This window comes from Muscardinus avellanarius (assembly GCF_963383645.1).
Source record: "Muscardinus avellanarius genome assembly, chromosome: 6".
NCBI lineage: Eukaryota > Metazoa > Chordata > Mammalia > Rodentia > Gliridae > Muscardinus > Muscardinus avellanarius.
The window spans coordinates 22,113,294-22,127,136 of NC_137791.1; the positions used below are offsets into that span (position 1 = coordinate 22,113,294).

At 44.2% G+C, this 13,843-nt stretch overlaps 1 protein-coding gene across 3 annotated transcripts in view; it reads right to left on the minus strand.

The window, feature by feature from the left end:
* LRBA (LPS responsive beige-like anchor protein) overlaps positions 1-13,843 on the minus strand; it is a gene marked incomplete at both ends in the record, with an annotated part of 652,640 nt that overhangs the window by 47,600 nt on the left and 591,197 nt on the right. For all 3 annotated transcript variants that reach the window (XM_080697476.1, XM_080697475.1, XM_080697477.1), the window contains one exon: positions 3,230-3,319. In XM_080697476.1, the coding sequence (XP_080553602.1) occupies positions 3,230-3,319 (90 nt within the window). The remainder of the gene's footprint in view (positions 1-3,229; positions 3,320-13,843) is intronic.

The window sequence follows — 13,843 nt, forward strand, 5'->3', positions numbered from 1 at the left end:
ATCATAAAGTCTCCCTGAAAGGAAGTTCATACATATTTCTGGGCTTAACAGCTCAGATTGTAAATATAATTAGGCTCAAATTGAATAATCCAATGTTTATGCCCTTAAAAAACATGAAAAAAGTCTAATGTGTAGGAAGAATGTCGTGTTTATGTAAGGATTCTATTGGCTCAACTCTTGCCACAGGGAAGGACAAGCCACTGTCCACAGCAGGCTACGGACAGACTTGTCCACTGCGGTCCTGCAGCCAGCCGCCCTCCAGTCTGCTCCTGCACACCACCCTCACCAGAGCTCCAGGCGGGCTCGGAGAGCCAAGCTCCACCGTGACCTTAGCTGATAAGCAGGCCTGGGGGGCACTAGGGACAGGAGACGGCACGCCCCCCTTCCTGGCTGGCCTGCCATAAAGGCAGCAGCTGTAAGGAGACAGCAACTGGTGAAACAGGAAAAACCCAGCCTCTAATCCTGGGTGCTTCTGCAAAGCCAGAGGAGGAAGCAGCCAGCCCGGATCTCATTCGGTTTTCCCTGAGTAAGCATGTGCTTGCCAACAATTAATCCCCTTCCTTCCTTCCTTCCTTCCTTCCTTCCTTCCTTCCTTCCTCTCTCTCTCTTCCTTCCTTCCTTTCTTTCTCTTCTTTCTTTCTTTCTTTCTTTCTTTCTTTCTTTCTTTCTTTCTTTCTTTCTCTCTCTCTCTTCCTTCCTTCCTTCCTTCTTTCTTTCTCTTTCTCTCTCTTTCTTTTCTTTACCAGGCCTTTCTTTTCCACCATGCATTTGTGAGATGAAAGCCAGAATTCAGTCAAGTCAGAGATGTTCAAGTATTCAATTCAGGGGGAAAGAGGGCCCCCATCCTTGTGGGCACATGCGCCTTTCCACCTAAGGACAGAAAAGCTGGCCTGCTCCTGAGCCCACACCTCTCCCCAGGAGGAAGGCTGGGCTGCGCCCTGTAGCGGCGCTGTGCAGTGACCCGGCGGAAAGGCAACGGGGTGGAGGTGCCTCCATTAGCAGCACCCATGCAGCCCGAGCCGCACTGACGTGCTATTACCCCAGCTGATTCCGAAGCCCAAACATAAATCATCCGAACTCTTTTTATGGCATTATCTCCCATTGTTCTTGCTACATGTTTGCTCTCTGTGTAGTCTTCTGCCCGCTCAAGTCACCCTAGAGATTCGCTGAAATCTGATTTCACTGACTTAAAAACACAAAGGGGAAAGGGCGATGCGAAATTATATTTTAATGCTTGTGGTTTATTATTATGGTCAGTTCATATTACGAGTGAAAAAAGGGGGAAACCCTTGGCGGTAGGAAGAGGACAGAGAGTCAAAGGTGGGGAAGGGGAAGAGGGAAGAGGAAGGCGAGCAGCGCCAGGCAGAGCGCAGGCGGGTCTCTGCCCCGAGGCTGACGCTCTTCCCTTCCTCCTGTCGGCCGCCATCATGCCATCCCTGAGCTCCAGCCCTGACTCTGCATTTATCTTCAATTCTTCACGAATTCTTTTTCATGGAAATACATTTCTATTCTGACTCTAAACAGTAATGACCAGCCTGTTTTGTGAAGGACAATTCAAGGAAGACAATAGCACCTACGGACTGCTCTTCACAAAATGTTCATTACACGGTTTAATTTGTTACTGTGCCATTTGTTTTTTTTCCTCATTGAAGAGTTTCTGCCCCGAAATTTCAGCAAGTATGAACGGAGAATGAGCTCCTTATTTTGCAGCTCAGATCTATTTCCCTACCCTGACTCCGCTGCCTCTCGACTGGCTTTCACCATTAGAACGCGGCATAAGCGAGGTGAATCCAGAAGTCTCCAGTTAGTTCTGCCTCCATCCTGGTGGGCTCTGTGAGAGGCCTGGTCTGCCTTTCTTGAGGATAAAAGACCAAGTGGAAAGAGAAGCCCAGGCTCTCAATCACCCCAGCAGTGCGTTAGTGGGTCACAGAAAAAAGAGCCAACGAAATCCCACCGGACTCTCAGAAAAACGAGAAACCAGAATTAAGCTGCTGCTGTTTGTTTGTTTGTTTATTTATTTATTTATTTATTTATTTATTATTTTTTTTGTATTGGGGATTGAACTCAGGGACATTCTACCTCTGAAGTTTTTATTTTGAAACAGAGTCTTGTTAAGCTGCTGATGGTGTGCGTTGCTAACGCTGGCCTCAAGCCTGTGATCCTTCTGTCTCAGCCTCCCAAGGACTGGGATTACAGGTGTCTGCCACCACGCCTGGCTTAAATCATTGTTTTAGGCCACTATTGTTTTTGTCTGTGTAGTCCTGAGGATTGAACCCAGAGGCATTCTACTTCTGAGCTATACCCCCCAGCCCATTTTATTTATTTTGAAATAGGGTCTCATTAGGTTGATGAGAGCCTCACTGTGTGCTGAAGCTATCCTTGAATTTGTGATCCTTCTGATGCAGCCTCCCAAGGACTGGATTACAGGTGTGCGTCATCAGGCCCAGCTTCAGGTTGTGTGTGTGTGTGTGTGTGTGTGTGTGTGTGTGTGTGTGTGTGTGTGTGTGTGTTTAGGCCACTGATTTTTGATGGGGATGATTAAACTGTCATCTCCCTATCCTAGGTCTCTGGCCTTCAGTAACAATATCCTACATACCAGAAGTAGTTCTAAGACTCCTAGTCTGAAAAACATATTTGGATGTAAAGAATAATCACAGTAGCAAAGTTAATCTAGAAACTCATAGGAGAAAACTAGAAAACTGATCAATCCTATGTCTAGAGCCCTTTATCCTATAGCTAGGAGATATCACAAGTGATAATTAAGTCTTTTTTTTTTTGGTGTGAGACTAGGGATTAAACCAGGGGTGCTCTACTTCTGAACTACATCTCCAGCCCTATTTTATTTTTAATTTTAAAACAGGGTCTCACTAAGTTGTGGAGGACCTCACTGAATTGCTGAGGCTGGCCAAGAACCAATCATCCTCCCATCTCAGCCTCCTCAAGTACTGTGATTACAGGAGTGCACCACCACACCCTAATTGGGTAATTGTGGAATTCTGCAACAGAAAATGTGAAATTATGATAGTGCTGGAGCTGGGTTCAGCTTCTAAAAGACTCCAGGAGGGAATGCAGTACCATTTGCTGGTTGGTAGAAGGTTAACAGACACTGTATTCGAAAGAAAAGGCCCAGGCTAGGAGAAGAGTCCAAGCACGGTGAAAGAGTGTTAGTGAATATCAAAGTGTGGTCTGAAGAGGGCGGGGGTGGGGAGGAGAGCAGACGTGCACTCACCGCTTGCATGGCGGAACCTCTGGGTGGATGGGGCTCGATGAGGAGCTGAGAAGGCGTCTGTCCAAAACTTCGGATCTGAGCTTCGACAGCCTGAAAAGACACAGGAAGGTCTGCAGGTGAATGGGTGCTGGTTACAGGCAGACCCACAACCGCCAAAATGCCGTCCATACTCTGGCTTGTTTCAGGGAGAAAATCAACCTGTGTTTTCAGAGCGGGGCAGTGCGCCTGTCCAGGGCCTCAAGGCGAGGTCACCCGTTGGCGCTGTGGAAGCTGTTCCTCTAAAACTCCGCGGTGTTCTGATCTGGCCCAGTGATACGAACCAGAAAGCAGCTACTACAATCAGAAATTGTTCCTCTGGCTCCATCTGTTTTCCTGCTTGTATCATTCCTGATACTGATTTTGTGGGTCTGGGGATGGACCCAGGGACATTCTACATCTGAGCTATACCCCCTGCCCTATTTTTTTTATTCTTTATTTTGAAACAGGTTTCACTAAGTGCGGAGGGCCTCACTAAGTATTAGCTGAGGCTGTCTGCAAACTGTGATCCTCCGGTCTCAGCCTCCTGAATACTGGGATTACAAGCGTGCGCACCAAGCCCGGCCAAAAGGTGTTCTTTTACAGGTAGAGAGAAACACCATCGTCTCTTTGATCCTAGGCCCCATTTCATCCTGGGAAGTAGAAAGGAGGAAAAAAGACCCCTAGAAGCTGTGAAAAAGGCTTGGTGCTGTGTTACGTTTGCATAACTGCAAAAATAAGAGCATTGCTGTTGATGGGCTCTTTGAACCTAGGTGGCTAAATAACAACACGAAGGCTATATGCTGTATGCAAGCACGCATGCGACAGTTAAAGCAGGGACCACATGTGCATGCCAGCGCCCTGCCCGGCAGCGGTGGATGCACCCCGCGCAGGTGCCCTCCCAGCGCCCTCCTCTCAGGAAACTACCAATGCCAGGTGCATCACCGTCCGTACGCCTGTCTCCTCCACTAAAACACAGGATCCATGAAAGCAAGGCCTGTTGTGTCCTCGCCACGGCTAGATCTCTAAATGGAAGTGTGAACGGATACTAGAGAGTGTGTGAGCGAGAGAAAGCAGGAAGGGGGTATAAAGGCTACTGAGAGCCCCCCCAACAGTCCAGTGTTCTGAGCTCCCAGACTTAGAGAAAAAGGAAACCTCTCAAATCCATAAGAGAATATATGCTCATCATGCTATTCTTTAAAGTAGGTCTTCAATTTTTATCCTCTCTGCAGGACCTTTGCAATGACTAAACCATAAGCAAGAAGTATCATTATCAGTACTAATTTCCCTTTTTTAAAATTTAATGAGGATAGCACTAACGGCCCTTCACAGGGACTCTGTAAGAACCATTGATTGTATTTATTCATTTGTGCATCTAATGACCATGAACTGTGTGCCTGACTGTGTGAGTCTTACTGCTTCTATCCCTGAAGAGGAGTCCCGGCATGGGAAGCAGGGTGAGCAGATTCGCAGGGCTGAATAACACTCAGATGCAATCTGCCCAGCAAGTCAAGCGCTGCATGACCTGTGGAGAAAAGACTGAGCAGCGGCTGTGGAAGGCTTCTAGGGCAGAAGCAGCCTGAGCTGTGTTCAAGTCCTGCATCCACACAAACAGGGGACCTACGGGAAGTCACTTAACCTAAGTTTCAATTTTTCTCTCTTAGCATAAAATAGCACCTATTTTATAGGGTTAGATTAAGAATTCCATGATATGTATATAGAATGTGGCAAAGTGCATAGCACAGATTAGACCAATATGCAGTCAACAAATATCCTCTGAGAGCTGCTAACAACAACTATTTATTTATATTTATTTAGTAATTACTTTTTTTGTGTGTGTGTGCGCGGTACTGGGGATGTAACCCAGGGGCATTCTATCTCCAAGCTGCACCCTTGACCCTATTTTTTATTTTTTTATTTTGAAACAGGGTCTCACTGAGTTGTACAGGGCTTCACTAACTAGCTGAGGCTGTCGGTGAACCGTGATCCTCCTGTCTCAGCCTCCCAAATGCTGGGATTACAAGCGTGCGCCACCACGGCCGACTACTACTTACGTGTGTGTGTGTGTGTGTGTGTGTGTGTGTGTGTGTGTGTGTGTGTTACTGGGGTTCCTGGAAACCCTTCTACCTCTGGGCTACACTCCCAGACCTATTTTTGTTTTTATTTGGAAACAGGGTCTCTTAAGCCAGTGAGGCTGGCTTCGAAACTGTGTGATCCTCCTGTCTCAGCCTCCCAAGCGCGGGGATTACAAAGTGCGCCACCACGCCCGGCTCCATCTCTTATCATTTAACCTCTGAATTTCATGGTGTCACTACTTGGCTTTTATCCATTTTATAGGTGAAGAAAATAAAGCACAAAGAACGTGGGTCTCTCATTAAGGTCACCGAGTGATTAACTGGTGGACTTGAAGTGTGCGCCCTAGCAGCTTGGCGCTAGAGCTTGGGCTCTGACCTTGAACAACTCTGCCTCCTTAGCTGCCGGGTCTTATACCAGGTCCGTGATGAGACTGAGCACACGGCGATCGAATGGATGAGCACTTCCCCACGCCATCATCCTCATCAGTGACTACGTGTGCTTGGCTTCAGTAACAAGAAAAGGAGCCAAGAGGAGGAGAGGAAGAGGGACTGTGGGCATTTTCAGAGCAGCAGCTAGAAGATTTTTGATGGGGTAAAATTTGTGGTCAATCATCAAGGGGAATCTTGAGCAAGAAATCACAAACTGGCAACCTGGAGTCTGAAGGCAGCCACAAGGGAGGTTCAGCAGCGCTGCCATTCCATGACGTAAGGGTTAGGGACTAAGCTTGCCAATTAGAGCCTACCTAAAGTTTCTAATGAGAATGGCTGGCAATGCCCGCCCCCTTCCCTTTGCTGCTTACTGTGGCCCTAGCAGCCTGTGCCTTTGCCCTATTAGTGGGGAGGGTAAACCATCCCTCGGTTTGATCATCAGCACTAGAAAACAAACAAACAAACAAACAAACAAACAGTTGGGTGGCAGGGAACATACTGCTTCCACACATGGCCTATGGTATCCGACGGCTCCAAGAAGTCTTATCAGCTGTTTATCTGCTGTTAGACATTAGGCAAGTAGCTATGTTTCTGATTCTCTTCTATAAAAGAGATGATGACAATGCCTAGCTCATAGAATTGTCTGAAAAATTAAATAGACAAGGCATGTAAAAGGTTTAGCATGGTACCGAGCATACATGGAGCACCAGATCAGATGCTGTATTGCTGGCAGAGTGGGGACTCGGTGCGGTCCCCATTCAGTACAGCACAGCTAAACAGGGAGAAGCACTCAGGACCGCACCTTGTTTTGGGCTCAGGGTTTCACACTATACTGCAGGTCAACCTTTTTGGAGGTTGGATGTACAGTCCAAAACCTCAGGACCTGCACGCCTTAATTTTTGTGGAGCTATGGTAATAGGAAGAGAGAGACAATCCGTAAGTCTTAGAGGCTGACGATGACTTGGAGGACTGAATTAAAAAGACAGAACTGTGGGGTTTTCTCTTTCAGCTTACATGTTTCTGAGAACAGTAAAGCAATAAACAGAAATAGGAGCTTCTGTTAGAGAGGACCTGTTTGACAGGAGAAAGATAGTAAATTGAACGTCAGATGCATGGAACCCGCAGGCCAGTGTGCAAAAGGAAGCCCGAGACTGGCTGTGAGGTGAGAGGGGCACTGCTCTGGCCATCACTCTTCAAAAGAGAAACCGAAGGCAGCGCCTTCTGATCCTCCCTCTTGCTGTGTGCGGGTGTGTGTGTTTTAGGCAGCAGAAATGACTTCCTGTTTGAAATGAAATTTATGTGAAACCTCACATTAAAACCTGGAGACGAGGCCCTTTACTTAAAGGTGGGTGAAGTGACTCTGCACAGGCTTCCTCAGCAGCCTCAGAGATAATTCTGAAAAGTCGTAGGGCCTGGAGCACTGTTGGAAATACTGGAATCTCAGTTAAACACCAGAAAGAAAAGATGCATACATACACAGAAGGGATCTAGAATGCAACCCCCCAAATACTTGCATTTAGGGTGTGGTCTGAAGAAACTAAGACAGAGGAGGGGCAGCTAGAGAGTGGGTAGGAAGAAAGGCAGTGGGGTGACAGGGCAGCCGCAGGAAGAGCGTTCTAGAGGGAATGGCCTGCATCAGCTCCTGTAGAGAAACTAAGAATAATGATGGCGGTGTTGCACATAAGCCTTCAACACAGACACCAACCTTATGTAGCTGGTCTTAATACTACAAATACTGCTTTGCACTTAACATTATTTTGAAATGAAAAGGATATGAAGGCCTGGGAGTACAGATCAGGGGTAGAGTGCATGCTTAGCTTATGTGAGGACCTAGGTTCAATCCCCGATACAGAAGGAATGAGGAAGGAAGGAAGGCAGGCAATAAGACAACTTTAAAAAAATACCAGTCTCCTCTTTTAAACACCTTTAACATTCAATTTTAATAATAATGGTACATTATGGACCACTTTGAGAAAAAGACTTTTGAGTCACTTAGGACAGTGATTTGGTTAGCCAATCTTATGACAGAATAATCACAGGTTAAATAATAATAATTTTATTTCCAAGTCCTCAAGGTATCTAAAAAGGCTGTAAAATTCTTAGATTGGATGCTTGACTTTTTGACTAACCTTGAGTTGTTGGTAAGAGAAAAAAGAAAGGGATTTTCCAGGTATGAAAATTATGGAGTAAGCCTGCCATAGTGGCACACGCTTGTAATCCCAGTACTTGGGAGGCTGAGACAGGAGGATCGCAGGTTTAGCCTTAGCTACTTAGTGAGGCCCTCCGAAACTTAGTGAGACCCTGTTTCAAAATTAAAAAGAAACAAACCAAAAACAAGGCTGAGGGTGTAGTTAGAGGCAGAAGTCCTTTAGGTTTAACTCTCAGTATGACATTATGGAGTAAGACTCTAATGTAATAATTAATCTCAAGACTTCACAGTCACACTTTATACCATCAGCTGGTAATCCCAGCTGGTAATCCCAGCTGGTGTGCGGTGCTGGTCACAGCTGTCTGCTCACCTCTGCTTTTCTGTGGGCTCGTGGTTGGCACTAGACTATTCTCTAGCCTACTCCTCTGTGCTCTGTCTTCCGATAACTTTCATCTAAGAATGACCTTATCATGGAAAGTCATTTTTTTTTAGCACTCTGATTTTTCTCTACCTAAACTTCTCTTGGAATTTTTTTCTACTAGACTCCAAACCTTACTTCTGTGTAAAAGATTTCCAACGCCACAGCAAGTAGATGGTTCATGTCTGTGAAGTGTCCCCTTCGACCTCTGCCTGCTGCTCAGCTGTGTGCACCGTGTGCGTGTCTCAGCATACCCAAAACAAACTCATCTAAAACCTGGAAAAACTAATTTTATTCTAGCTTTCTTTAGCCAGGGGTGAGAGTCCTTGTCTGATATATATATATATATATATATATATAATGTATATGTGTATATATATATATGTGTATATATATGTGTGTATATATATATGTGTGTATATATATATATATGTATTTTTTCTGCTCAGAATCTTAACATTTTTAAATGTTGCCTCTTTCACATATAATCAGTCACTAAACTCAATGACTTGTTTTGCAAATTTTCTCACATTTTTTTTTCTGAATCCAGAAAGGAATTTTTTGTAATTTCAAATATTGAGTATTGAAGTAGTCTCTTTACAATTTCTGTTTCTATTCAGTTTCTTCGAGTCTCAAACTCCTCTTTGCGGTATCCCTCTGGTCAGTGTCTGCCAGCGGGATGAAGACCTGATGCCGGCAGGTGGCCTCCACCAAGGTTCCTGTCACGTTTACTCCCTGTGCACGTGCTCCTTTTGGGTCGAGCTGGTTTTGCCCTGTATTTTCTCTCATGTTATTGCCCCTCCTACCATGGCCACTGGAGTTTTCTAAGTTCTGCCCCCTACTAGGACATCCTGCTTGAGCTTCACCTTGCTGGTATGGTACTTTCTACTGCCAGTTCCTGTGGCTGAACTGCAGTGTGGACTTGACTCAGGCTTCCTGGTAATGTCCACTTTTGATAGAGCAGAGTCTGTCCATACAAGTATACTGCAGGGAACATGGCAGTAGAACAGGCCTCGCACATGGTACTCACACAACAGCAGGGCGCACTGGGTGCTGATCACACAGCAAGCATCCCAGAGTCTTCCTGGCTCATCTCAGATCCTATGGGGAAAACCATGCTTGAGAAATGAGCACAGCTCCTGATGAGGGCAAAAGAGGGGTGTAGGGAGGATGGAGGGCCTTAGGTGAAGGCTGGTGTCTGCTCCTACAAACTGACAAATGAGCCTCTGAGGACAGGTCTGGACGGTGTCACTGAAGATAGTACTTCTCGCCCCTGCAGCCCACCCACTGGAGACCTGTGACCTACTACAGCAGTGGCTGGTAAGGCCACGTGAGAAGTCCTGAAGGAGTACATATGATCCGAAAAAGCCCCTCAGGCTCAACTTTTTCTTCCCCCTCTTTCACTTTTCCATGCAGCTCTCTATACAGAGAAATAGAAAATATAAAAGCATAAGTGAGGTTTGAAGTTCTAGGGAACCAACGGACACTGGCTCCTGTATAACGCTTGAGAAGGCGGACTGGCGAGAGGGGAGCTTAGTCAACTCCGCAAGTGCTTATGCTGGGTAATGAACTCCCTTCCACCTGGAGAGTTTTGCTCCCAACTGATCTAAAACTCCTGTATCAGGTAAAATTTTCATTATTTTATTAGGGTAATGGATTCCCATCTACCCATTAGACAACTTCAATAATTTTGAACACATTTGGCCTTAAGTATCTCAAAAGGGGCACAGTGTAGACAACATGCTAGATTTACTGAAAACTAAGACAGGATTCTTGCCTTTAAACAATTTAGTTTTGACCTCTATTGCAAGACTATACTGAACATGAGAATATACTATAATGACCAAAAAAAAAAAAAAAAAAAAAAACGCAGTCTCTGGCAGTCTTTACCTTTTTTTTTTTCCCTTGATTGAACGTGCCCCAATCTGAAAAATATTTAATCCTAGAGTGGCAAATTTGAGCATATAACTTCTCAAATTAAAATGATTACATCCAAAGCTGGGCATGGTGGTGCATATGCCTGCAAGCCCGGTACTTGGGAGGCTGAGATAGGAGGATAGCAGGTTTGATGCCAGCCTCAGCAACTTAGCAAGGCTCTCTGTAACTTAGGAAGACCCTGTTTCCAAATAAAAAGTAAAATCAGTCTGAGTGTATATCTCTGAGTGTAAAGCCCCTGGGTTTAATCCTCAGCAAAATACACACACACACACACACACACACACACACACACACACACACACACAGTATTCCATTCAAACTCCTAATTGTTGAGTTGAACCACAGCATAGCATTAAGTATGCAAAATCAGACTGCTGTAGATCAAAGCTCAACACTCACATGGGAGCTGACTGACTTGGGACAGGTTTCTCAACTTCCTTGGTCTTAATTTCCTCATCTAAAAATTGTGATAACAGTCATATTTTATTGGTTTGGTGTAGGGTTAAGTGAGATAACATAAAGTACTCAGGATAGTTGCTGGCACATAGGAAGCCACTGGTGCCTGTGTGATGTTGCTGATGTCTGGCTGGCACTAGGCGCCAAGTGCTCACCACCAAGATTAATAGTAAGTCTCCAGCCCCTGCTCACGTCTGGTGTTATCCTCTGCCAATGTCCCTCTCACGCCCTGTGCTATGACATGCAATGGGCCACTCCTGCCTTTACATCCTCGCAGAATCTCAACCTCTCTCTCTCCTTCTGTGGTACTGGGGATTGAATACAGGAACACTCTACCTCCAGGCTATACCCCTAGTCCTTTTTACTTTTTGTTTTGAAGCAGGGTCTCATTAGTTGCTGGAGGTCTCACTAAGTTCCAGAGGCCTTGAACCTGTGGTCTTCCTGCCTCAGCCTCTCAGCACAGGCACTGCAGGCATGCTCCACCTGGTCAGGCCTTGCATGTACCTTCTATCCCTTTCTCTTTCCTTTCCCTGACCTGGTTCCTCTGGCCTCTGGAGGATCTTTCTTGACCGCATCGCCGTTGCTGTCCATCCCCTACTGCTCTCAGAGCGATGTGCACAAACCCATTTATCTACTGCCTATTTATCCAAGTCCTGATTATGGATTAACTTTCTGTCTTATTGCTTAGACCACGAGTCTCCTTAAGAACAGAAATGGCCAAGTATTTCTGTGCTACTTGGATCTGGTTCATAGTATCTGGTCAATAAATATTTACTGAAAGCACAGCCATACAAGGCAACTTAATTCAGCAGGCACACAGCTGAGAGATACGCTGTTACCACCATTCCAGAGCAGCCTAGGACTGAATAAAACATTCTGCTGAACATTTCTACTAAAAAGCTTGCTTTATTATTTAACATTCTTATTCATCAATTCCCAATTATTTCTGTATATAGCCTGTTACTGCTTTCTATACCAAAGCCTGAATTCACCAGGCAGCATTCCAGATACTGAAATATACAGTAATAAAATGGCCATGCAAATGCTTCGAGATATTCCAGTAAAACCACACATCTATATTTTATAAACAGGATCTCAAATATTACCTAGAGAATTTATTAATGGATTTCCAAATGGAAATATTATGAAGAGATTTTCAACAAGCTCTGTGTGCTATTGCTTTTTGTGCCAACTATTACAAACTTACATGATTTTATAGCTACAAATATGTATGTATGTATATATGTACATATATGAAAAGCAACAATATATAGAGAGAATATAGATATTCACTAGATAGAATGAAAGGAAGAAATAAAGACACAGAAGTACAGTGACAATATAGTATTAGGCTTCAATGTAACAAAAATTGTTTTAGTCTTTCTGAACTAGGCTTTTAATCTAACTCAGTATCACACTCAGTAACCAACAATAAATGTAAAATTTTAAGATGGTGGTTAACATAGAAATAACTTAAACATGTGGAAGCAATTAATATGAACCCAACCCTGAAACTGCATTTTACCACCAATATATTTATATCTAAAAGTACTACTGGGAGAGGAAAATAGAAACTAAATAATTTAATTTATTAGAAGAAAAGCATGCCATTTATTAGTATATAAAATATTTCTGATATTAAGTTTTAGAAAGCTTTCTTAAGATTCTAGTCTACTTCTTTACCAAGTAATGTTAGTAAAGGCTTCATAGTTTAGATTTAGATTTTTTCAGGGTTTTGTGCCTTTTTGTGTGTGTGTGTGGCACTGGGGATTGAACCCAGAGAGATTCTACCCCCCGAGCTACACCCCCAGCCCTATTTTATTTTAATTTTTTGAAATAAGATCTCACTGGGTTGCTAAGAGCCCCACTAAGTTGCTAAGGCTAGCCCTGAACCTGTTATCCTGTCTTAGACTCCCAAATTCTGGTGTTACAGGGGTGTGCCATTGCGCCAGGCTCTTCTGTGTTTCTAAAGGGTCACAGTAAGAGCCCCCAGCAGCAGCTGCTGTATTATCTACCATCATGACATGTGCCTATTTCCTCTTTCTCATCACACATGTGAGCTTAAACCAGAGAACAACTTGCTGGGGTCTGGCGATTTCCAACGCCCATGGCCTGCTGACCCACCTGCATAGCCTCAGAGCCTCGTGGGGCCACTGTTCAAGTCCAGCTTTGAGATCAGCAGCCTAAGAAGGAATACTAACCAAATGACTACCCAGTCATTGCATGTTTAAGTTTGTATTTAATCCTAAAGGACAAGACAACCCTGAAATATTAACTGCAAGGTCGAAAGAGGATGCATAACCAGTACTTGGGAAAAATGGGATGGAAATCCCCAAATAGAAAAGTGTCTATATAGTATGTAGGGTCCTTTTTGGATACCATCTCTAGCTAGTTTAAAAAAAAAAGTAATATGTCATTTATTTTTATTTATTTATTTATTTATTTTTTGGTGGTACTGGGGTTCCTGGAAGCCCATCTACCTCCGGGCTACACTCCCAGACCTATTTTTTAAATTTTCATTTTGGAAACAGGGTCTCCTAAACCAGCGCACGCGGCTGGCTTCGAACCTGCGCGATCCTCCTGTTTCTGCCTCCCAAGCGCGGGGATTACAAGCGTGCGCCACCACGCCCGGCGTAATATGTCATTTAAAAACACTTATATGTCAGGCTCCCTCTCTTAACCTAAGGAAAGAAAAAGTTACTTTCTGACTAAAAAGCAATAAATTCACACAATTTCAAAAACAGTAACTAAGCCGGGAATGGTGGCACATGCTTGTAATCCCAGTACTTGGGAGGCTGAGACAGGAGGACTATAAGTTTACAGCCAGCCTCAGCAACTTAGCAAGGCTCTGGCAACTTAGTGAGACCCTGTTTCAAAATTAAAAAATAAAATAGGGCTGGGGGTATAGCTCAGAGGTAGAATGCCCCTAGGTTTAATCCTCAGAACTTCTCCAAATAGACCAGAAGATAATCAGCAAAACAGACAAAAAATACACATGAAAGAGAGTTATGGTGAAGAAGTGAAATTGAACAGAGATGATTCTGTACTAATTTTGACTTGGAAAACATAACTTTTTTAAATTTTGAAAATTTAGACGTAAAGTATCTAAAAATTTAGAAAAGAGATTTTAATGT